This window comes from Sceloporus undulatus, chromosome 1, assembly GCF_019175285.1.
Source record: "Sceloporus undulatus isolate JIND9_A2432 ecotype Alabama chromosome 1, SceUnd_v1.1, whole genome shotgun sequence".
Lineage (NCBI taxonomy): Eukaryota > Metazoa > Chordata > Lepidosauria > Squamata > Phrynosomatidae > Sceloporus > Sceloporus undulatus.
The window spans coordinates 201,413,913-201,438,886 of NC_056522.1; the positions used below are offsets into that span (position 1 = coordinate 201,413,913).

The 24,974-nt window shown below is 40.4% G+C and overlaps 1 protein-coding gene across 3 annotated transcripts in view; it reads left to right on the top strand.

Annotated features, from left to right (window-relative positions):
* PDE1A (phosphodiesterase 1A) overlaps positions 1–24,974 on the top strand; it is a 205,461-nt gene that overhangs the window by 67,442 nt on the left and 113,045 nt on the right. Inside the window, exon 1 of one of the 3 annotated variants that reach the window (XM_042445752.1) lies at positions 400–843. The exons of the other annotated variants lie outside the window; for them this stretch is intronic. Within the exon in view, the coding sequence (XP_042301686.1) occupies positions 791–843 (53 nt within the window). The 5' untranslated portion in view covers positions 400–790. Of the gene's footprint in view, positions 1–399; positions 844–24,974 lie in introns of those variants that run through there. 3 annotated transcript variants of the gene reach the window in all.

Sequence of the window (24,974 nt, forward strand, 5' to 3'; positions counted from 1 at the left end):
GGGCTATTAAGCTGTGTGAATGCCAGAAATTATGAGCGGTGGTTTAATATGCATAGTTATAGCCACACATCAGCCAAAGTGAATAATAGCCAGACTGTAAAATAATTACAACAATGTCTTGAACAGAAGCCAGGCACAAGAGAGCAGAACCATTCGTCTCCCTTAATTTGTGTACAGTTCCTTGCAACAGCGCAGAAACTTTCTGAAGGCACTTTGCAAGGGGTGGTGGTGCTTTGCTGCCGAAACAGCTGGACAACTTTTATTTTGAAGAAAGGGGAGGGGAAAAAGAAGAAGAAGAAGAAACAGCAGCAAACTCTAAACATTTAGAGTCGAAAGGACTGGGCGCAATTTACAGATCCAGGCAGCCTTGGAAGACTTTGACCAGTCTCTCTCTCTCTCTCTCTCTTTTTCTGTGTGTGCAAGAAATGTTCTCATGACAGGAATAAGCTAACTTTTTTTTTCTACCTGAGTTGAGAATTGGCAACATTCTGCATTTTCCTCAGGCGGCTGAAAGGGATTCCAGCACACTCCTTTGCTTTAGTCAACTTGACTCCAGCCCTCCTGTTGAACAGCCTGCCTGGTTCTGTATGGCTTAGGCATGATGTGGTCTCTATGGCCTCATTTTGCCGGACTGTCAGAAAGAGGGAGGGAGGAGGATTTCCCCAGCACCAAAAAGATTACTTGTGTGCTCCCTTCAGCACAGTAGGTATAAGGACTCGCTTCCTGATCACTCTCAGGTTTCCTCTGGGAATATTTTCAGAAAGAGAGCATTCCCCCCATCCCCACTTAAATGGATGATTGTGTTACCATTAAGAAAAAGCATCTCCAGAGACCAATCTTTAGGTAAGTGGTGTCACGTCATTCCTTTGTAATATCTCTGAACTTTTCTTTTTCCATCTCTTCTGGCAAACTTTATATTTATCTATATGGTTATGAAAGCAAAACCAGCGGTTTTCGACCGCTGGAGTTGAACGTTTAACAGGCTTTGGTGTGCCAGCAGTGTTTCACGATGATATGGTTGCTTTTACACGGAGCAAACTTTCAGAGAGACATTTTTGTGTGTGTGAAGGAAGAGGGATATCTTGAGAAGAGAACACAACAACAAACCCTGCAAATACCACTGACTTCTGATTAAATTTTATGGGGGGGGGAGGTTTCCAGGCTTGTGAAAGGTGCCCAGAAAACATATTTCTTTACTTAAAGTCATGCAGTTGTTCGTATGCACTCTTCAATGGCAAAGACCTCTAAATGCAGTGTGTTGTTCGTGTTTGGTTAGCTGATTATGTTTCTGTGCCAGACATGTAATGCCTGTGAATAACACATCTTTGCGACTTCTGCAACACAATGCTATGCTTGTCCACTTGGGAAATAAGACCCATGAAGTTCACTTGAACTTAATTCTTGAGTAAGTTTTTTCGCACTGCGCTGCTTTCTTTTTTAAACGAAAAAAAGTCTCACTTAACATCAATGAGAATTACTTCATAGTAAATGTATGTAGGATTCCAGTCCAAACCTATAGACATGTTCTCTTTGCAAAGCAAAAAAACCACAATGACATTAAAATGCAGTGAATAACTATTAGATTTCATGGCTGTGATTCTGTAGATGGCTTAGGCTTTTTCAAATACCCATTACCTTAAGCCTGCAACTGTATATATAGATACATGGAAACAACCCCCATTGAATTCAGTGGGACTTCATTCTGAGCAAATATATTTTGACTTGCAACTACTGTTGCTTCAACAAAAAATTGAGACCAAGCAAAGGACAAAATCCAGGCCAGGCTAGCCCAGTCCGATCCAAACAGTTCTTTGCCTGCTGGTGCAAAGACTGCAGCAACAAGGCCAACCTAACCTCACTTGGCAGCCAGTTCCAAAGTGGGAGCAACCACCGAGAAGTCCTTCCTTTGTGACTTCAGCAAATATGGTGGTGTGTGTGTGTGTGTATGCGCATGCCTGCCACCTGTTGAGTTATGGTGACCTCATGAATTTCATAGGGTTTTCTTAGGCAAGGCTGCTGCCACATTGTACAATTAATGCAGTTTGACACTACTTTAATTGTCTTAGTTCCGTCCCATGAAATCCTGGGAATTTGTTGTGGCATCAGATCTCTCTGAGAGAGAAGGCTAAATAGCTCACAAAACTACAAATCCCAGAATTCCATAGCATTGAGCCATGGAAGTTAAACCAGTGTCTAACTGTATTAATTCTGCATTATAGATGCAGAGGTGGTTTTGCCAGTTCCTTCTTCTGAAATATAATCTAAGCACATGGTATTCCTTGGTGGTCTCCCATTCAAGTACTAACCAGGGCTGACCCTGCTTAGCTTCCAAGATCAGAGGTGATCTGGTGCCTTCAGGATATTTTGGCTAATGGTAAATAAGGTACAGTAGTAGGACCTTAAGAAGGGCATTTGCTGGATGTCTTCCCTCCTGGGTATAAGCTCATAGGAAGAGAATACAATCCTTGCAAGAGCATGGCCCCAAGTTGTCTGGAACTTTATTTATAGCTCATAAGCAGCATTTTGACTTTTTCCCCCCTGGAAGCAGAATTGGTGTATCTAATTGAACCTTTCAATCCTTTGCTCAGTTGCTGTTGTTGTGGTGGCTGATCAAAGGGTTTAAAAAGAAAAGTTATGTCCTGCACAAGCCTGTTCTCAGGAAGAGTGATGAGTTATGTAGCTATATAGCAGATATCCCTATCTGAACAACTGCAGCTAACTCTTTTTGTCTCTTTAAAATACCTCTGAGGAGAACGTGATGACAACAAGGCGATCTCATTACTAAAGTGTTGTTTGGATGATAAAGGCGTACAAGATTGCAGTGAACTCCAGAAAGGCAAACTGGGCAGTTTGATAAAGCATGAGTATCCACCCAGAAGTTAAATTCTAAAGGTGTAATTATTTCCATCCTAAGCAGGTTCAGGTGGAGTATCTCAGTTCAGTTTGATTCATTGTTGAAGGCAAACATCAAGTGTTGCGATTGTACTGCTGGCAACTGTAGTCCAGAGGTGTCACTTACAAATTCTTTGCCTGTTCACTTCAGGCAAGGAAAGGGCACTCTGAAGCATAAGAAAACGCTTGCCATTGAAGTGAATGAAGTTGCTCCTTAAGCGGTATTCCTGTATTGTTCTATCATTCTTTTGCCAAACACTTTCCAAGGTTTCATGCCTTTTATCCAAAATTATTTTTTAAAGTACTGTAGATAAGCACAAGTTAGCAAAGAATTATATCCGTGTCCATGTGGTTCTGTTAGCAAGATTTGTATTTGTTGCAGACAATGCCCAGTTTAGCCAGATGTTAGGAAATTTACGTCCCACTGATAGTAATGTTACTTAAAAGTGCTTCATTTTGAAAATCAAAGGCAAGGTAGGATTTAAATATACACTCACGAGAATATAACAAAGTGAATATTGTGATTTATCAAGAAAAGAGAGGAGGATCTCTGGGTTTAGCTAAAAGCTTAAATTGGATATTTATGACTAAAAGACATTTGCTCAGTGGCTTCTGATGGCTGGAGTCTATTAATAGAAATGAAGTCCATATGCTTCAGTGGGGACTTAACTTGGGGAAAAAACTAGTTCTTTCTCCTGTTCATTTTATCACTGCCACAGTCTTGTGAAGTAGGTTATAATGAGGGAGTGGGATGTGCTCAGAAGAATTGAATGTTGGACTAGGGTGTTGTCCATGCAGGCCAAATAAAACCTCTTCCCTCCATCCTCCTGATGAGCAGTCTAGATGATGCAGGGCCCAGTCCCCAGTTCTGGTGCGAATTATCCGGACAACGTTCAACTACAGTACTGCAGCTGAGGTATATCCCTTCCTTACAACAGTTTAAAATAAATCACCTTTTGTTACAGACCTTCCAGAAAATCTGGAGTACTCCATTGCAACACTAGATGATTGTTTACAATGTGTCCCAGGGTGCCGCTGATAGTGCCACTGCTGGAGTGAGTTCCTCACTCGGAGATCAGAATGGGGTGCCCAGCCAGGCGATTGACACTGGATACCTTGTTCTGACTTCAGAACGAATGAGTTGCACTAGCAATGGCAGCATAGGCCAGCTGAGCAGGACATGCATAAAAACAGGCACCCAGCATCACAATGAAGGGCCCAAGATAACAGGAGACTTTGGCCACTCCTGGAGTATTCTGACCTGTGCAAACCCAGCCTAGAACTTGGGATACCAAGTTCTGAATCTCTACTCAACCATGGAATCCTACTGGGTGACCATGGGCAAGTCACACTCTCTCAGCCTCAAAGGAAGGTAACAGTAACCCCGAGAGAAGAAGTCTTACCAAGAAAACTTCATGATAGGTTCACCATAGATAAGTCATGGTAAGTCAGAAATAACATAAAGGCACACAACAATAACAAAACAACTTAAAAAGCTATAGATAGCAGAGACATATTTTTGTTTCTTGCTTTAAAATGACTATAGGGGACCCGATCCAGACAAGTGTTAGGGAGGCCTTAACCCTTTTATCACAGATCAGCCTCCACACCTATTTAAATAACAGAAGCATCCCTCTCTTCATTCTGGAAGAGAAGTACGTGGGGTAGCTTTCACTCCCACATTGAAAGCCTCCTCATCAAGCGCCATGGTAGTTCCCTGTCCTTACTCTAGAATAAGAAAAAAGGTGCCAGAGGGAGACACCATGCAAATGATATTTTTTACAGTATTTAATTATGGTCCACAATATGGACTGGAGATTGCTTAGAGTCCAGACTGTGATACTTCAGTTTGAACATCTTTGGTTTTGTTACTGTATCCACTGATTACTTTTTAAGTCTGTTTTAGAAGCTAAAGGAAAAACAGTGGAACTGGTTTTATGCCTCTATAAAACTTTGATAGCTCAGTTGTAAGAACATTTCCTTGAAAGTAAGTAGAAATGTAACAGTTTGGTGGACCTTAATTTCACATTAAGAAGTATTATGTATGCTTTCTGGGAATGCATACCACTAAACTCAATGAGGCCTCTAAATATATTGCATTGCCAGTGTGGTTATGAATATACCATTATATAATATTGTATTTTTGCATAAAACACCTTTTTATAATCTCTGTGGTTATAAAGCAATCACTGCGAAAACTACTCTTAGAACTGTGTGCCTGAGACCTTTCCATGGGAAGGTCGTAATATATCATGCTTATAATTACCAAGAGACCTTGAAAAACATGTTAGTTGTTATCCTGGCTCAGTTTGGTTACCTAAATCTCAATGACTTTATTGGAGTTAATCCTCATTTTCTAGGATGAAAAACAACAACCACAACATGATGTTGGATTTGCAGGGTATTTTCTCACTTCCATTAAAATTCCAACATGACACAGGTTATAGTTAGTGTAAAATGTACACTTCTTGTATTTCTTGACATCAGTGTCCCTCATTGGAAAATATATATATATTTCAATTTCCCCCAAAGAGGCAGCCTGTTGGAACCAGACCACATCAGGCTTTTTTGCTGTATCAAAGAAAAATAGCATGGTACCCCCCCCCCCCCAAGTATATTACATTGGCTAGAATATCGTTCCCAGGCACTGTGTGAATATTTATCTGATATTTGATTAGATAGTGGATGTTGATGTTTTAATTGTTGTCTGTTTTTTTAACTACTTCTATTTTATATTACTATCTACTGTTTAAATGTATTTTGTAGATTGTACGCCATTGGCAGGTTTTATAGTTTTATTGATTTGATTATCTGTATGTACAGCGCTGTGTACATTTACAACGCTATAGAAATAAACTATAACAATAATAATAATAACAACAACAACAGCAACACTCCCCGATGGCAGAAAAACAACAGCAACCCATTAATAGGCTATATTATTATTATTATTTTGCTCCTTTAAGTAAATTTTGCTTTTTTTTTTAACAACCTGTATAGAACAAATGGCTGAAATCTGGAGGAACTGCTTACTAATGTTTGAATGACAATGCTGCAGAATGCTTAAGTACGTTTGGACTCTGTAGCAAAATGTCATCTCAGGAGTTCCAAGTGCTTCAAGTAAAATCATATCAGATTGTCTGAGTATATGAGGATGTAGCTTCTAGGGATGTTTTTGTGTCCCTCAGGATCCCCCAGAGGTTAAAAAAAACCTTAAACTTTTGCTCCAAAATGTCCCTAAATGACCTTCAGAGGGGACAGAGGGCATTTTCACCACCTTTGGAGCACTTTGGACTCCAGGAGTCAAAACAAGTTTTTCAAATACAGTACATTTTTTTTGGCCTCAAAATGACTTCAAAATGCCTTCTAGGAGCACAGAAGGGACCCAGAACATGGTGAGACTGCCCCCATGTTCCCTAGAAGGTGTTTGGGGGCATTTGGAGGCAAAATTGATTTTTTTGTGTGGGAAGGAATGTGGTTGGGTGGCCCTATAAGGTCTCCTGCCATTCCACAGTTCCCCACCTCCGCTTTGTAGACTTATCGTTAAAATGAATTAAATTTCTATCTTACAGCTTTTTGAGAGCTTTATGTGGAGTAAAGCTTTTGGCAAAAAACAAACAGAGAAACAAGCAAACAACATAAGGCATAACATAAAGTAGTGCACAGTAACACTGGTACATTCCTATATGCTAAGGGTGACAGTATATGTCCTGAGGGCCTTGTTTAGCCATGCCCAGCTTTGCAGCTACAAAATATTCGTAATTCATTATAAAAAAGACTTGCACACCAAAAATGCTCCAGAATGTGCTTCCTTATCAAAACAAGGGGTGAACATGCCCATGCCTTGTTTTGAGCATAAAGAAGATTTTACAAAACTGGAAACGGACTTCTATCCACTGTCGGCTTCAGGGGTCAGTGCAGACTCTGCTGGATCCCAGGGAGAGCATTGGTCTCCACCCATTTATGCAACCTTCTCCCTGAGGTGTAGGTGTCATTGGCCGTAATGGAACGTACGTCCGAGCATGCAAGTTTAAGACTGATCTGTAAATCATCATGAAATGTAAACAGAGCCACATTTTACTGCATTACTATTCCAGTTATAAAAGCTCTATCTCAACTCCAGGTGCTCTTGCAGTGCTTCTAAGAGGGTTCAATTTGGGTGAGTCACCAGGTCAAAAGTGGAGAACTTTTGTGCTCCAGAGGTCACAGGCTTTTTGGAGGAACACATTTAGAAAAGTCAGGGGGTGAATTCACTCATCCCCTATTGGGCAACTCTTTTTGAAAACTGGGCTATTTGAAAACTGGCAACAACAGCAACAAAACTTTAGAACAAAGCCACATCTAGGGCTTCAGAGCTGAACTCAACCCTCCCTATGGGTTTTCTGTTCAGAAACTGAGTGGAGGATCTTATCCTTAAGGTTGTTATCTATTGCAAACATGTTTACTTATCATAGTAACTCTTTATGAATTGAGTATGTTGTTTCAAGGGTTCTGGCTTGGTCAGTTCAGAATCTACCTTAGGTAGTCTGTTTAAAGTAGCAACTCAGAAAGTAGAGAGACATAATTCCAAGTCCCCATTTGTAATTTGCTAACAAGGGCTGCTCTAGAGGTCAAATTAAGTTTGAGATCAGCTAGTAGAAAGGACAAATTTATTTCCCTGGCTTCTAGGCATTTTGGGCTTCCAGGCATTTTGAACAAAATTTGAGAATCTGGAATCAAACTTTGTGAGGGATACCTTGGAAATAACCATGCCGACTCACTGCTCAGTAATACTGTTGTTCACACACGCTGCCAGGCACACAGATGCCTTGAGAATACACAGGGAGGAACAGAGGAAGATTCCAGGGAAGATGGGGGCATGCAAATGCAAACATAGATGTTTGCTACTGTTCCTTAAAAATCATAGAATCATTAGATCATAGAGTTGGAAGAGACTACAAGGGCCATCCAGTCCAACCCCCTGCCATGCGGGAAATCGCAATCAAATCATCCCTGGCCAATGGCCATCCAGCTTCTGTTTAAAGACCTCTAAGGAAGGAGACTCCACTGCACTCTGAGGGAGTGTGTTCCACTGTCAAACAGCCCTTACTGTCAGGAAGTTCCTCCTACTGTTGAGGTGGAATCTCTTTTCCTGCAGCTTGCATCCACTGCTCCAGGTCATAGTCTCTGGAGCAGCAGAAAACAAGCTAGCTCCCTCCTAAATGTGACATCTCTTTGAGTATTTAAACAGGGCTATTATTATCACCTCTTAACCTTCTCTTCTTCAGGCTAAACATCCCCAGCTCCCTTAGTTGTTCCTCATAGGGCATGCTTTCCAGACCCTTCCCCAGTCGCCCTCTTTTGGACACGCTCGTTTCTCAACATCCTTTTGAAATTGTGGTGCCCAGAACTGGATACAATATTCCAGATAGGGCCTGACCAGAGCAGAATATAGTGGCACTATTACTTCCCATGATCTAGTTACTATATTTCTATTGATGCAGCCTAAAATCGCATTGGCCTTGTTAGCTGCCACATCATACTGTTGACTCATGTTCAATTTGTGGTCTACTTGGACTCCTAGATCCCTTTCACATGTAGTCTCTTTCAGCCACATTCACCATGGATCATTCAAGACACAGACCAGAATCTGAAGACTGGTTCAGATGAGAGCATGGATACAAATTACTGGATTGCCAAATCCCTTCCCCTTTAAAAAGAACAACCTCCTGCTTCATGTCACAAACAGATTTGGAAGCTTCTATCTGTTTTGGTTGCCATCTGACGTTTTGTTGGGAGTTGATTAAGGAGAGGGCATTCTCTGCCATTGTGTCCCATATATCTCAGATCTTGGATAATTTCTCCTTTTTGGACAAGGTTTCCTGCTCCCACCAGCATTTTGACATTTTTGATGCTCTTGGAAACCTCCTGACAGATGCTTTACCTGGCACTAACCTTGATGTCTTTCCATTACCTGACAAAGACAGTGTTTTGTTTGGACATTCCAAAACGTTTTGCAGTAGATTTTAGTTGTGATAATCTTTTTTAAAAAGGAGTTCTGCTGGATTTTTTTTAACTTGACAGATTTTTCCAGCTGTTGCTTGTTTTGTCCTTTTATAAACCTTTGTTGTATTTGCTTTTACAATTTTGAACTGTAAACCACACAGGCAATCTTATACCAAAGGGTGACATATGAATTCAGTAGCAATAGCAGCAGCTGCTGTTGTTATTTCTGCAGCTGTATAGCTAGAAAATACAGTAATTGAAAATTCGGAACCTGTTTTTGTTTGAGAGAGCTGCAGATGGAAACTATCTTTCAAAATGAACTCTAAAGCACAAACATGTCAAACCATTTCAAGAAAATAGAACTACATCACAGATAGGGTTGCCAGACTGAAAACTTTGGATGGCTGCTGTCCCTTTACTAGTATTGTAGAAGAAGGGATTTCAGCAGGTGTTGCTAGTCAGGCAACCAGGTAGGGTCTGAAGTGCTGTTGTTTAAAATTTGGACTTGTCATCTCTAATATCAAACACAGAAACAAACCTGATGCTGCTTGCCACACAACCAGGTAGCAGGTGACACTTACTGAAATACCCTCCTCTGCAAGTACAAGAAGACTACTCCAGTTTTTACTCTGGCAACCTTAATCATTGATATATATTTCCTCCTTGATTCTATGATGGATGGGTGTAGGACTGCTATTTCATAGAATCCTAGAGCTGGAAGAAACATTGGAGGCTGTCTGGTATAATCCACTACTCAGTGCAGGATTTATAAAGTACTGTGCAACCATAGCATCCCTATTAGATGTTGCTTGAACTCTGGCCAGTTTTGGCTGCCTTAAATTCATCTGACAACAGACAGACCACCACCTTCCAAGGCAGTCTGCTTAGTGCTGGACAGCTCATACAAAATATCTCCTAATGTTCAGTTAGAATACTAGATCCAGTTTCCATGCACTGGATCTAATATTGCTTTCTAAAGCTACAGAGAACAAACCTGTACCACGTTTTGCATGGCAGCTGTGAAGAAAATCTCCCTGAGTACTCCTGTTACAACAGCACTCCAGATATCTGGAAATGTCTGCAGTAATCGTATTGCCTCTGAACTGTACCAATCTTTTTCAAAAAGTCCCCATCAGATCTCATTTCCACACTTTTCACTATCTTGGTTTCTACCTTACAAGTATCCTCCATTTTGATGGAGGGAGATGATGTAGAACTATGACAACTTGTTATAAGGGTACAATGATTCTGTTAATGCAGCCCAGGATTAGGGTGTTTTGTTTGAAAGAAGCCATATCTCACTTTCTGAGCTGTTGACTGGGCGATGGGTATATGAATTCAGTAGCAGTATTAGCAGCTGTTGTTATTTTTGCAGTTGTATAGCCAGAAAATACCGGAACTGAAAATTTGGAACCTGTTTTTGTTTGAAAGATTTGCAGATGGAAACTATCTTTCAAAATGAACTCTATTCCAAAACAGCCTTTGGAGGCAGATCAGATTACAATGGTGTTAGAAATCGCTGCCGGCCTCAGCATGGTAGTGTAACTACCATTCTAGGTTGTTACAATGGTGTTAGAAACCACTGCAGACTTCAGCATGCCATAGAAGCTCTACAGAGTTCCTACAGCATGCTGTATAAACTCTACAGCATTTATTTTAGAATCCCCTTTTAGTGCAATTGCTTCCCCTTGGAAACTACAATGCACCTGAAGAACAGCACAAGGTAGTCTATGCATCCCCTATAACACAGCAGAGAATGCTACTTTCTGTCGCCCATTAGTCCACAGTGGCCAGCTCTCAAAAGAACTGAATGTGCTGAAATTCTTTTTTAATTGAACAGGAACATTAACTTCTTTTTCTTCTCCACATGTGTCTTGAGGTCAGTGGCCATGTTCAAATAGGTGTGTTTTTTGTTAGATATAATAAGTCCAACTTTCCAAATAATGGGATTAAAACAATGAAACTCAGCAGTTCAAGACTAAAATCATCTTGATTACTTGTTCTGGTAAAAATTGTAACAACAACAACAATAATAATAAGTATTTATTTATAGCCCGCCCAATCTCAAAGAATCAGGGTAGGTTACAACAATAAAGAAAGTACAAAGCAAATAAACAATAACAATAAAATAACAAAGCAATTCACAATAGCAATAAATAGCAAAAATACATAGAATTTGGTGCTTGGATGTTATGCAAAGTGGTATCTAGTACCTCCTTTCACAATACCTTGACCAAAGCTGCATAGTGTCAACTGGACAGTGTTGGATGTAATTCTTCTTCCCAGCCCAAATGGCCATTGATTGACAAGGGTCAGCAATCATTTCTACACTTGCCCCTCCGAATCATCTATGTAAGTAAATCTCTTTGGTGAGTTAAAGCTCAGCCCAGCTCACCTGAGTCCATTTTGGATTGGCACTGAAGATCAAGACTGGGGTGTGCTTATAGTCATGTTCTTATAGTGATAGCTGTCAATTTATGTAGCTTTAAAATGGGAGGCAATATGCAATATTTTTTTAAAAGAGAGATTAGAAAATGGCTGATAATGATCTAAGATGGAATGATCCAATGAAAGTCTCTTCAACAATTGCTTTACACCTGCTCCTTTGAGAAGGATTGGAAAGATTTAAAAGTATTGGAGCAAAGCCCTCTTTTAAAGAAGCATTTTCAATGTCCACCACTCAGCTGACCAGCAAGGATGGAAATAGGTATAACAGACAAGTGGTTGGCTTCATATCACCAAGCAATATGTTCACATCATCATCTTCAATAAATTGAAACTCGTCCATCAAAACTGCGCAAGAATGTGCCTCAGTTACCTTCACAGACACTATCTTCAATGTGGAGTCCAAATCAGGATGAATCTGAGCAATTTTCTTGGCAAAATGTTTGGCAAACTCACAAGAGCAGGTTTTTTGTGGTTTCTTCCTTAGTGCTTTGAGGGGTACAATGGCTCAGCACATGTTCTCCTAACAGACTCAATCTCTGCATCTTCCCATTTTTGTGAGGGTCTCACAAAGGAGCAAATCAGTCTGTTTCTAGACTGACAGATTTGCATTTGTAGCCATTAGTCCCATTAAGCAATCTGCATTGTTTAAACATCTGCTCAACAATAGGAATTTAAATAAGTGTTTCAACATGTATTATTACCACATTTGTAAACAGATTTTTATTTTGAACCAAGAATGGTGTTTGGATATTCTGGAAGTGGAAATGTGGAAATGTTTGTATCAATCCACATGTTAGTCCAAGGGTTTGAAACACTGAATTTCTCAAGTATTCTTCTGTGGCCCAGTTTAGATTTTAATTTAATTTAATTTGAATTGGCTGAAAGGAATGCAGCATCTCTAAACACTACCAATATCCAACAGGGTCATGTGTTTCTTTTGGTTTGAAAATGCTTCACAGTTCTGAACAAACAGATAAACCTCATGTGAGATACTTTTAAACATTATGCTCACTCCCTAAAGTAATGCTATAGGGGAGTACATCTTGCCAGCCACTATGCGGGTCTGTAACTGAACATGTAGTCTGCAGACTGGTGTAGTAATGTGTGTGTTTGTGTAAGTGTGTGTGCATGGATGGATGATAGATAGCCTTGCTCCCTTTTCAGTAATTTTTTCAGCCCCCAATTTTCTAGCCTTGCAGTAATTTAAAACTTCACTCTCACCTTTAGAATACAGCTTAGGCATGCAAAAAAAGGGGAAGGCAAAGTTACAAAGAGAATGTAAACACAACTAATATAGTAATTCTGTGTGTGAGTGACTTTCACTGTCTTACTCTCACTAATGCTAGAAATGTGGAGCTTGAATGAAAATGTCATTTGGGGCAGCAAAATTCTTTAGGGGAAAGGAATAACCCTCATTTCCTCCACCCACAACCCTGAGTTTGCATCTGACTGAAGATAAGTGAAATTCACTCTTATTTTAGCAGTGCAGATTCCTTTGATCATTTGACTTACGAATTCTACACAACAGAATTCTGTTCCAGTACCAGTTTGACTTTCCATTATGATTTTTCATCCAGTGGTTTTAAAAAAGGAAAGAAACGGAGTTGGATTCATTTCCATGGGAATCAGCTGAAAGTCTATTGCTTATAATACTACATTTCTTATCTACTGATGTTAAACTTACGGCCTGAATATAAATCTTGCTGAATCCAATGGTGCTGGGAAAAATAGAGCTATATCTGAGACCTCAGGAGATCATATCTGATACAATTTAGAGTTTTTCTTTCTGGCCATCCTTGGAACAACTTCAGTAATAAATGATGATCTGTCTGGCACCTCTCTATTCTGCATCCTTGTAGTCAGCTGTATCTATTTGCCAAACCTAAGGTATTAATACACTGATTTCAGTTAACTTGTATGTTGCTCACTGTTTGGAGCATCACAAAATAATACCAAAGCTTTAATTTGTTGGACTTTCCTGTTTTGTAGTCAAATAATGTCTTCTTGTTTTCAGGCACGCAAGCATCTGGAATAGCTCTAGAGTTTATTTTCTGTTTTGAACAAACAGACAGACAGACAGACAGACAAGACATCCTAAACAAACAACAAGAAGATATCTAATGTCTTAGATGAGTTTTTACGTTTTGGTCTAAAAGGTTTGCTGATTTTTTAAAAAAGCACTTCATGCTATTACCAGTTAGCAAAAAATTGTAACCATATCAGTGTGGCTCTGTTAGCTTGGTTTTTCTTGGTAGATGCTGCACAGTTCATTCACATTAAAGAGCTTTGGTTTCCATTGGTTTTGATGGAACTGGGACTTAAATGTGCTTATTTTTGGCTGGAAATTAAAGGCATGACAGTGGTTAAACATATACCTGCAAGAATATCACAAGGGTGATACTGTGTTGTATTAAGTTAAGACGAGCATCTCTGGGTTTACCTAATAGCTAAAGATGATTCTTTAATGGACAGTTATGTCTAAAATACTTTTGATGGCTGGTGGATATTAGATAGAAAGGCAGTCCGTATGTTTGGGTGGCTACTGAACTCTGGAGAGATATTATCCGGAAGATGAAATATAGTCAGGAAAAAAGGCAAAGGCTAACTAGTGTTTTGAAGTGAGTTACTAAGAAACAGCATTTTGGAGAAGCTAGAAATGAGGTCTGTTAGCTTTTGGGGAATAAGTGCTGGCTTTAGGCATTAGCAATGAATATGTGCCTGCTACTCCAGTCAACATAGTCATAAAAATACCAGCGCTCTCACCTCGAAATAAAACTTTGTGAAATGCTCACTTAAAAAACAACAACAATCTTTCTATCGCTGGGAATTAGAGTGCACTCAATCGTGTTTTTATTTGAAGTACAGTTTGAATACACTAAAGGGCTAATTAAAAATGAAGCCTGCAGCCTTTTATTCAAAGAGAGCGTAGCAATTTGATGAAGTGGAAGTGATCAATTAGTATGTTACGGTTGAAATTCAGAGGGCAGTAATCATCTTTTCTCCTTTGCATAAAAGTGAATTGTAATCTTCTGCTTTAAAAGCCCACCGATGATGCTTTGTTTACTGTAATTACAAATGCCCCTTGATGTGGAAAATAGGAAGCTGCCATCCACCAAATCAGACCACAGTGCCATCTAGATCATTACTGCAGTGGCAGCTGGTGGTTTCCTTGTCACTGAACTTTAAGGTCCAGTCTGAGTTATCCAAGGTGCTAAGCCTATTTTGGGGATAGGTTTGGATAGTCGTTGAGATTTCAGACTAAACCCGAGAGCAGATTTGCCACTCCACTGATGCTTGAGCCACCAGCCATCATTGCAGTATTGCCCACTAGAGTTTCCAGGGTTTCTGATAGAAGTCATTCTCAAGCCCAGCTGGAGATACTAGATTCAACCCTGTACCATCTGCATACAAAGCATGTGCTCCCCCACTGAATGGTGGTCCATTTGTTTGTTAGGATGCACCTCTTCCTTCATGTACAAATAGCAACAGAGTTCTAATGATCCACCCACAGACCATGTGTTTGCTGAATGACTGTTGATTGATTTATTGATTTCTATGTCAGTTCTTCCTACAAGTGGTAGAAAATATATAAAGCAGACAGTAATGACAAGATGTGTAACAAATGAGTTCAAGATATTAGGTAGTACAAACAATCACAACAGTTGCATAATGCTAATAAATCAATTCATAATAGAACAGTACCAGTGAAAAGAAGATAACACTCAAGTGATAACATAAAGTAGAAATACAAATAATTATGTTATACAGTAGTTTAGTTCAGTGAAGAAACAGGATAAAGCATCAGAGCAACATTTTAAAAAGCAAGGCAGTGTGATACATTTGTTATACTGTCTGGCTCGGAGAGGCAAGACTCAGGTCCAAAATCCCACTCAACTTTGATGTTCAATTGGTGGCCTTGGACTAGTCACCATTCCCCATCCTAACCTATCTCACAGGACAGTTGTGAAGTTACAATGTGTGTGTGTGAAGGCCTCCTGTGCCTTCTAGTGGACATGTGGGAACAATTTTGCTACATTTTTTTATGAGCTGCCTTACGCCACATGAAGCCATTCCCCCCCCCCCCCCAACTGGAAGTGACTTTTCTTCCCTTCTAGTTTGAAGAAAGGCATCTCTTGGTCTTCTTAACTTATGTCAGAGGCCCCAAAAGCATGCTGAAATGCCTCCCCACTATACACTATACATGGTGCCTTTTTGAGTATAATTATATATTTTTTTCCTGAGGGGGAAATAAAGATGGCTAGGTTGACTGTGGGAGCCCTCCAACAGTATATGTGTGTGAGAGAGTGCAAAGCGTGTGCAGCTCCTGGACTTCTGTCCTCTTCTTAAAGCCGAGCTCTGGAAATCAATGAGATTTAATTTAGTCATGAGTGAGTCAGTAGTACAGCTAGGATAAAATGCTGGGCTGGTCCAGTATCATGTAATATTGGGTCTTCTAAATGAGAGAGCAGGGGGGAACTTTATATTACATTGCTTTATTGATCTTTGCCTTTCCCTCAAAGCTGGGACTTAGGTGCTAGAAGTTCAGTTTCGTCTCAGAGAAGCAGATCAAGGAACGCTACTTGAGTGAATCACAAGGAAAAAGCAGCAAGCCAAGTGGACCCCATAGATCTTGGAGCCATGTGATCCACAAAGGCTGGAGCCCTATTTGTCACTCTCAAGTAGAGTAGCCTTCTTAAATCAATTGTTCATTGGAGAGTCAACAGCATAGATAAATCCAATTGATTCAGTGACTACTCTAGTTGGGATGAACTAGGGTTTAGGCCAATGTCTGTTCACATTGAGTCTCACAATCAAGAGAGAGGCAGACCAGCAATTTACAACTTAACGGCAGGTATACATTCTGCAAAAAGCACACCAGACCAATGTGTCTGTGTGCTTTCTTGTTGTTGTTAACTGCAGCCAAGTCAACTTCAACTAATGGCAACCCCATGGCAACCATCCAAGTCACCCTATCCTCAACAGTCTTGCTCAGGTCTTACACATTCAGGGTTGTGGCTCCCTTGATTTAAACTGTCCATTTAGAATGCAGCCTTCCTTTTTTCCTACTGCCTTCTACCTTGCTTGTTTTTTCTAGTGAGCCCTGTCTTCTAACGATATGGCCAAAGTATAACAGTCTCATTTGAGTCATCTTAGATTCTAGGGCTTGGTTTGCTCTAGGATCCATTTATTTGGGGTTTTTTAGTAGTCTTTCTGGATGAAGTTAAATAAAAGATACACTAGTTGGGTCTAAAGGATGGGATGTCCCTGGCCATGTCATGCTTCTGGGAAACAATTATGTGGAGGTTTTTAGAACAAAAAGATGCTACTTTATCTGCAGATTTGTCTTGAGGTGAGGACTCTTTAGGATCAGGTCATATTTCCAACCAATTCAAAGGTACCTTTTGCGGGTCATTTGATGAAGGTAATGACTTTGGGTTCAGAAAAGCATTTACATTTATCCAGAGTTACCCTGCTTGTCACCTTGAAGAAGAGCAACTTATCAATGCTGTTTAATTTAACTTAATTCACTTAAGGTAGAGAATGCTCAGGTTATGAATGTCAGTCACTATAAAGGCAGATAATAGCAAGCATTTATCCTTTGGGATTCTTTTGTTCCACATGCTGTCAGCTTTTTGCTAAGGCAGCCTTTCCTGAAACAAAATATGGATGAAGGAAGCAAGACAAAATTAATGTGGTTGAACTCAGTAATTTTTCAGAAGCCATTAAATTAGTGCCCTGCCCTGGGTGCCTTTATTGTGTCTCAATTTAAGATATGAAATGGGAACAGGCCATTGTTTTAATCCCTTTGGTTAATCCCAATTAAAGTAGACCTACTGATCTGAAAGCTGAGTTAAAATCTAAATAAATCTCATTGATTTAATTGTTCTGTTCTGTTTGAGACTATGAATCAGATCCATTTGCATTATGCAGTTACAGGCCCTAACATTAGACAAGTGGCCACCTCAAGCAGCAGATCTGGGCATGAAACGCCAATTTATTTACTTATTTAATAAATTTAATTTGCTTTGTAAGTCTCAAACCGGGAAATTAAACAACAACAATTTGAGAAACTTTTCACCTTGAGTTTGGGAGTGGGGTGGGGAGGAGATCCATTTGTTAGTGTACCTCAGGCAGCAAAATTTCACAAGTCAATTGTTTTCTTTGGGGAAAAGGAGAATTTTAAATATATCAGCCCATCTTCTACATCACCTAGTTAGTTACGATGAGTAACTAGCATATCCTGCTCTGCCCCCCGCCCCCCAATTTATTTTACCAGGCAGCAGATGCACTGATAGATTAAGGTCTGTTCAGTTGGTGATTGGGGTGCAGGAAAATGACATTTCCACATCTCCAGCCAGCCAGCAAATGAATCTGTGACAAAAGAATTGTGACAGGAATCCTGGTTCTGGTTGCTTCAGCCTTGCTTGCAGGTGGGGAGGGCTGGAAACATCATCTTGTGCACTAATTTCCAGCTGAATAGACCTCCATCTCTTGGTGCAGCTACTGCCTGGTAAAATGGGTTTGGAAGAACATTTACAATCATGGCAATAGTGCCATGAACATTGACTACACAGTAGTAATAAACGTGCAGCAGTTCTGGATGCAAATTTTGGATTAGGAATCCATAACAGCAATAATGAATACCAGCTATGATAAGAAATAAAATCATAAATAGTAAAACCATCAGGGAACAACGTGAGTGTTTCTTGAGCAAAGGAGGAAAAAGGAAATAAAATAAATTAGTAGCTGACGTGGGAGCACATGTAGTTTTTTTATGCAAAAGCGCATATGCTCTGTGTATGAAGCTAGATCCAAGAGGGAAATAAGGTCAATTTTAGAGTAAAAGAGAAATGGAAGGGAACATCTTACATTTGTTTTGGCATTGTCAGACTATTGAGATGGATTTTAACAGCTGCCCAAACATTTACATTCAACCATTCTCTTAAATGTTCTACCTTAAGGTGAATGACAAAATGATCCCTACACACACGTGGAGGGGAAACCAGCTTTAAACAGAATGGGATTTAAAATGGATTTGCAAAACAGTAAAGCACAGCATAGATCTGTATCTCCTTACATAAATTTTGAAAAGGCAACTTTAACAGCAGTGAAACAAGAGATTAGCTGAGTGCCAGGTGTTCCATTGTGCACTGTTAGGGGCTGAACTTTTGACATGACATTTCATGTCAAAAATAGGTAATGCTCTCATGCAGCTAAATTTTGTAAACAGTGGCAGTTACTGTTTCTATAAAGGCATTCAAGTCCAGTAGTTGAACAAGTAAATAAGCTGTCTATGCACTGGAAGAAGAATACTGATATCAGGGAATATTTCGATCAGCTTTAAATGTGTTTCTATGTTAGATTTAAAAAAATGTTGACTTTGTTAGGTTAAGACACATGAAGCAGCAGAAACAGATTTTGCCATCTTGTAATGTTTTTATGGTCTTTACAGTACAGAAATAATCTTTACTTATTTATTTACAATATTATTGTATAACATTTAAAATTGGGGAGGGGATGCAAATACCCAAATTCTCCTCCCCTTCTATGGCAATGTAGGAGCAGTTCCAACTTCAGAAGTGCTAGTGTGCTTGTGTGTGCACATATATATGTGCTTGATTCCTCAGTTTGACTGCTAGTGAATTATGTGACTAGAAGTATATTGGGGGAATGGAGTCCATGACCACAACTGGAGTGTTGAATTTTTGCTGAATAAGCTCTCAACCACAAAAAAGCCAGGTTGGCTTCTGGTGCCATGGGATGTCCTTGCCTCTGCATGCCACTAGCTAAATCTCGGTACTGTATATAGAATTCTTAAGATTAACATGAAGATGATCCACACACGTTAAAGCGCAACATACATTTGAGACCAGAATTGCTGGGCCAAGATCAGGAGATGAGCAGGCATGGAGATAGGCTTAGGGAACTTTGTCTTCCATTGAAGTGGAAGTGATCAGGAAGTTCTTGCTTCATAGGCTCATTAGACTCCTATGACAACAAAGAACTCACCACAGAATTTGTTTTTGTGTTTATTGAATTTATACCTGGCCTTTGTCCCAGAGTGGAATCCAAGGCAACTTACAATAATCTAAAACAAAATTAAGCTAAAATCTTATTTAATAAAAGTTAAAAAATTAAATAAATGTTTTTTAAACAGTGTTTATTAACAGTGTTTTTTTCCCTTAAAAACACTGTTTAAAACAGTTATAAACACATTTAAAACATAATTACAGTGGATCTGTGGTATCCACTGGGATTTGGTTCCAGGTCTTCCCATGGATACCAAAATACATGGATATTCAAGTCCCATTCTATAGTGGGGTAGTAAATTGGTGTCCCCTACATAAAATTTGCCAACCAAGCTTTGCTTTTTGGAATTTATATATACATTTTTCATATTTTGAAGCAGATGGCTGTATCTAGATACAGAGTGCCAACTGTACTGATAACAAATAAGAAATACAACACAGCGCATCACTTCACAGACACTTGTTGTTGTTGTTGCCTTCAAGTCATTTCTGATTTATGGTGACTCTAAGGTGAACCTGTCACAGGGTTTTATGGGAAAGAGTTGTTCAGAGAGGCTTTGCCATTTCCTTCTTCTGAGGCTGAGAGAGTGTGACTTGCTCAAGGTCATCCAGTGGGTTTCTATGGCCAAGTGGGGACCCCCACTGGGTGGTCTTTAAAACTCAAAGTCCTGCTTAGATAAAAAGGTGAAAAAAAGCAGGGAGGGGACCAATCAGATCTCCTGTAGAAGGGAGTTCCACAGGCTGAGAACAACTACAGAGAAGACTCTTATCCATGTTGTCGCCAAGCATGTCTCTGAAGGTGGTGGGATTGACAGAAATCACTTCTTTGAAGATCTTAAAATTTGAGCTGGCTTGTAGGGGGAGGTATGGACTTTGAAATACAGTGGAACCTCAGTATCTGCGGACTTGCCATTCATGGATTTGAGCATCTGCAGACAGCAAGCTCCCATTGTCCCCAGTGGTGGCACGTGCACGCAGGTGCACCACCATTAAGGACAGTGGGACTTGACCTGATGTACTGTTGTCCCTAATGGCTCTGGGCGCATGCACACACCACCACTAGGGACAACGGGGGCTTACCTGAAGTCCTGTTGTCTCTAATAGTGGCACGGCTGTATGCACATGCCCCCATTGGGAACAATGGGACTTGACTGCAGATACCGAGGTTTAACTGTAGTTTGGACCCCAGATATATAGGGCTTTAAAGGTCAAAACCAGCACTCTGAATTCTGCCTGGAAACAAACAGCTAACCATTGAAGTTATTTCAACAGGGGAGTTGCATGGCCCCTGCAACCAGACCTGGTCAACAGTCTGGCTGCTGCTTTTTAGACCTGCTCACATTTCCAAACAGTTTTCAAAGGTAGCCTCATGTAGACTGCATTACAGTAGTCCATTGGTTCCCAAATTGTGGTCCGACAGTTTCTTTGGGACTTCAACTCCTAGAAGGTCCAGCCAACTTGGCCAACAGGCACGAATTCTGGGAGTTGAAGTCCAAAACACATGAAGGACCAAATTTTGGAAACCACTGCAGTAGTCCAAATGGGGTGTAATCAGGGCATGTATCCCTCTTGTGAGATGGATACAGTTGGAACACTGGTTTAAATTGTGCAAATGCACTCCAGGCCACAGTCGAAACTCAGATCTGAGTCTAGGAGTACAACTGGATGGATAATAAGCCTAATCTTCATATATGACTTCATTCAAAGCATCAAGCATTAAATAAGATGTTAAGGGCATGGCTACATGGGCTGAATGAATGGCTTCCCCCCTGCCCTCATGGCACCCTATCTTCATGACACAAGGCCAAAGTGCCGAATCAGCAGAGAACTTTCTACATGACATAGGCCAGTTCCTTATCGAATCCAGGCCATCCTTCCCTTAAAAGTAAAAGTAAAGGTTTCCCCTTTGACATGATTGTCTACTCATGTTCAACTGTAGTGGGTGGTGCTCATCTCCGTTACTAAACCAAAGAGTTAGGATTATCAAAGATGACTCCATGGTCATGTGGCCACAATGACTGCACAGAACACTGTTACCTTCCCACCAAAGAGGTACCTATTTATCTACTTGCACTACATGCTTTTGAACTGCTTGGTTGGCAGAAGCTGGGACTAGTGACGGCAGCTCGCCCTGTCACGCAGCAACTGGGTCTCAAGCTGCCAACCTGGTGACCTTGTGATAATCAGTCAGCATCTTAACCGTTGAGCCTCCACAACCCTAGCCCTCCCTTAAACCAGATTAAAAAGACTTACCTTTTGTTCTAAATTTTCCAGGAAAATCTAGACAACTCTGGAGTGACACAAAGTGACTGGTTGCATAGTGTCCCATTGTGTTGCCTGCCACTGCCACCACTGGCTCCCTCTGAGGTTACAACGAGGGACCCAGCCATGCCATCAAGGCTTGGTGCCTTGTTTTTGACCCCAGAAGGAGTGACTTACACTAGTGGCGCAGCACTGGGTGGCATAGTGGGATGGTGTGGCTCTGGAGTACTGAGGCAATGGGGTAATTTGAGGCAGCTCTGGGGCCAGAATAGAATCATAGAATCATAGAGTTGGAAGAGACCGCACAGGCCATCCAGTCCAACCCCCTGCCATGCAGGAAATCCAAATCAAAGCATCCCCAGCAGATGGCAATCTAGCCTCTGCTTAAAGACCTCCAAGGAAGGAGACTCCATTACACTCCGAGGGAGTGTGTTCCACTGTCGAACAGCCCTTACTGTCAGGAAGTTCCTCCTAATGTTGAGGTGGAATCTCTTTTCCTGTAGCTTGCATCCATTGTTCCGGGTCCTGTTCTCTGGAGCAGCAGAAAACAAGCTTGCTTCCTCCTCAATATGATATCCTTTCAAATATTTAAACAGGGCTATCATATCACCTCTTAACCTTCTCTTCTCCAGGCTAAACATCCCCAGCTCCCTGAGTCGTTCCTCATAGGGCAAGGTTTCCAGACCTTTCACCATTTTAGTCGTCCTCCTCTGGACATGCTCCAGTTTCTCAATGTCCTTTTTGAATTGTGGTGCCCAGAACTGGACACAATATTCCAGGTGGGGCCTGACCAGAGCAGAATACAGTGGCACTATTACTTCTTTTGATCTAGACACTATACTTTTATTGATGCAGCCTAGATTTGCATTGGCCTTTTTAGCTGCCGCATCACACTGTTGACTCATGTTCAACTTATGGTCTACTTGGACTCCTAGATCTCTTTCACATGTACTTTCATTCAGCAATGTGTCTCCCGTCCTATATCTGTGCATTTCATTTTTCTGCCCTAAGTGCAGTACCTTACATTTCTCTGTGTTGAATTTCATTTTGTTAGCTTTGGCCCAGCTTTCTAGTCTATTCAGATCATTTTGAATGTTGATCCTGTCCTCTGGAGTATTAGCTATTCCTCCTAATTTGGTGTCATCTGCAAATTTGATAAGTATACTCCCAATTCTGTCATCCAGGTCATTGATAAAGATGTTGAATAACACTGGGCCCAGGACAGAGCCCTGTGGGACTCCACTGGTCACTTCTCTCCAGGATGAAAAGGAGCCATTGTTGAGCACCCTTTGGGTTTGGCCGGTCAACCAATTACAGATCCATTTAACAGTTACTTTGTCTAGCCCACATTTTACAAGCTTGTTTGCAAGTATGTCATGGGAAACCTTGTCAAAGGCCTTACTGAAATCAAGATATACTATATCCACAGCATTCCCTTCATCTACCAAGCTGGTAATTTTATCAAAGAAATGGATAAGATTTGTCTGGCATAACTTGTTTCTCTGAAATCCATGTTGACTCTTTGTGATTAGGGAATTGCCTTTTAGATGTCCACAGACTCTCTGTTTAATGATCTGCTCTAGAATCTTTCCTGGTATTGATGTCAGACTAACTGGACAATAATTGTTGGGATCCTCTTTTTCCCCCTTTTTGAAGATTGGGACAACGTTTGCCCTCCTCCAGTCTGCTGGGATCTCTCCTGTTTTCCAGGAGTTTTCAAATATGATTGCCAATGGCTCCGATATTACATTTGCCTGTTCTTTTAGTACCCTTGGATGTAGTTCACCTGGTCCTGGAGACTTAAATTAATTTAGATTAACAAGGTATTCCTCTACTATCTCTTTACTTATTCTGTGCTGAAATTCCCCTATTCTGTCCTCTGCTCCATTATCCTCAGGTTGAGCACCCTTTGCCTTTTCTGAGAAGACTGAGGCAAAGAAGGTGTTGAGGAATTCTGCCTTTTCTCTGTTTTCTGTTAGCATTTTGCCATCTTCTCCACGCAGTGGCCCTACCGTTTCCTTCTTCTTCCTTTTGCTGCGGACATATCCAAAAAAGCCCTTTTTGTTGTTCTTAACCTCTCTAGCAAGCCTGAGTTCATTCTGCGCTTTAGATTTTCTGACTTTACCCCTACACATGCCTGCTATTTCTTTGAATTCCTTTTTTGTAATTTCCCCCCTTTTCCATTTCTTATACATGTTTCATTTCAAACTTAGCTCAGTTGAAAGTTCCTTAGTCATCCATCCTGGTTTCTTGAGACACCTCCCATTTTTCTTTCTCACTGGAACGGTTTGAAATTGTGCCTTCAGTATCTCTCTTTTGAGAAACTCCCATCCGTCCTGAACTCCCTTCCCTTTTAGTATTTCTGACCACGGGATCACCCTCAATACTTCTCTAAGTTTACTGAAATCCGTTCTCCTAAATATTTTGGGAGCATCCTGCAATATTCTAGCTAATGTAGACCCACCTTAAGACCTCATAAGAGACCAATAAACAGAGTCTCAAAGCAATGCTGTATGCTATGGAAATCACAATAGTGCTTCTGAAATATTGTGTATCCTCCTGCCTTCCCCCAGTTTCAACTAGCCTGTGTTGTAGCTTGCTTTATTTAATTCTAGAAAGTTTTCTCCTTTTATGTACATTTTAAAAAGTTAATAATGGAAAAAATGACACAAGCTGTCTAGTCACCTAAGAATGATTATGTTAAATTTACTATTTTGAAAGCAAGTAAAGCTATAAATAGGGTAGGGCAAAGAAAAAGAAACTCAAATACTACTCTACTGGTGCCCGCTGAGGATCCAAACAACAACAACAAAAAGATTTTGCAAGCAATGAAGGATCCGGAAAGCTATTTGTAGAGAAATGTTGTGGGTCATGACACAGAAAGGAAAATCAATCCATCCTGGAATTTCCATAGAGTTCAGAATTCCAGCCTAAAGTTCCAAATCTGAATCGTTGAGTCCAGAATGGATTGGCTATTGCATATGCTAAGGGTGACATTTTGTGGTAGAGAAAGCTGGGTATGACCTTTCAAATGTCAAGCCTAATACATATTAAACATGCTTTCCTTATTGTGATTGGAAAGAGATGTGGGACTCTGAATTGGCTGGCTTTCATTCTGCGTATGCAAAACAAAATTCAAGTCTTTTAAGTGTTTGAGAAGCAATTGGGGGAGTGGGGGGAGGGAGGCTTTTTCTTCCATGTCAGCTCTATGTGATGAGTGGTAAAAAGCTATTTATTCAGTATAAGGGAATGTTCCAAGTACTTCCATTGATACACATTTTAAAAACTTAATTTTAATTATTTTAAAACATGTAGGACATACCACTTCATTATATACACGAACAGCTTATTATTTAT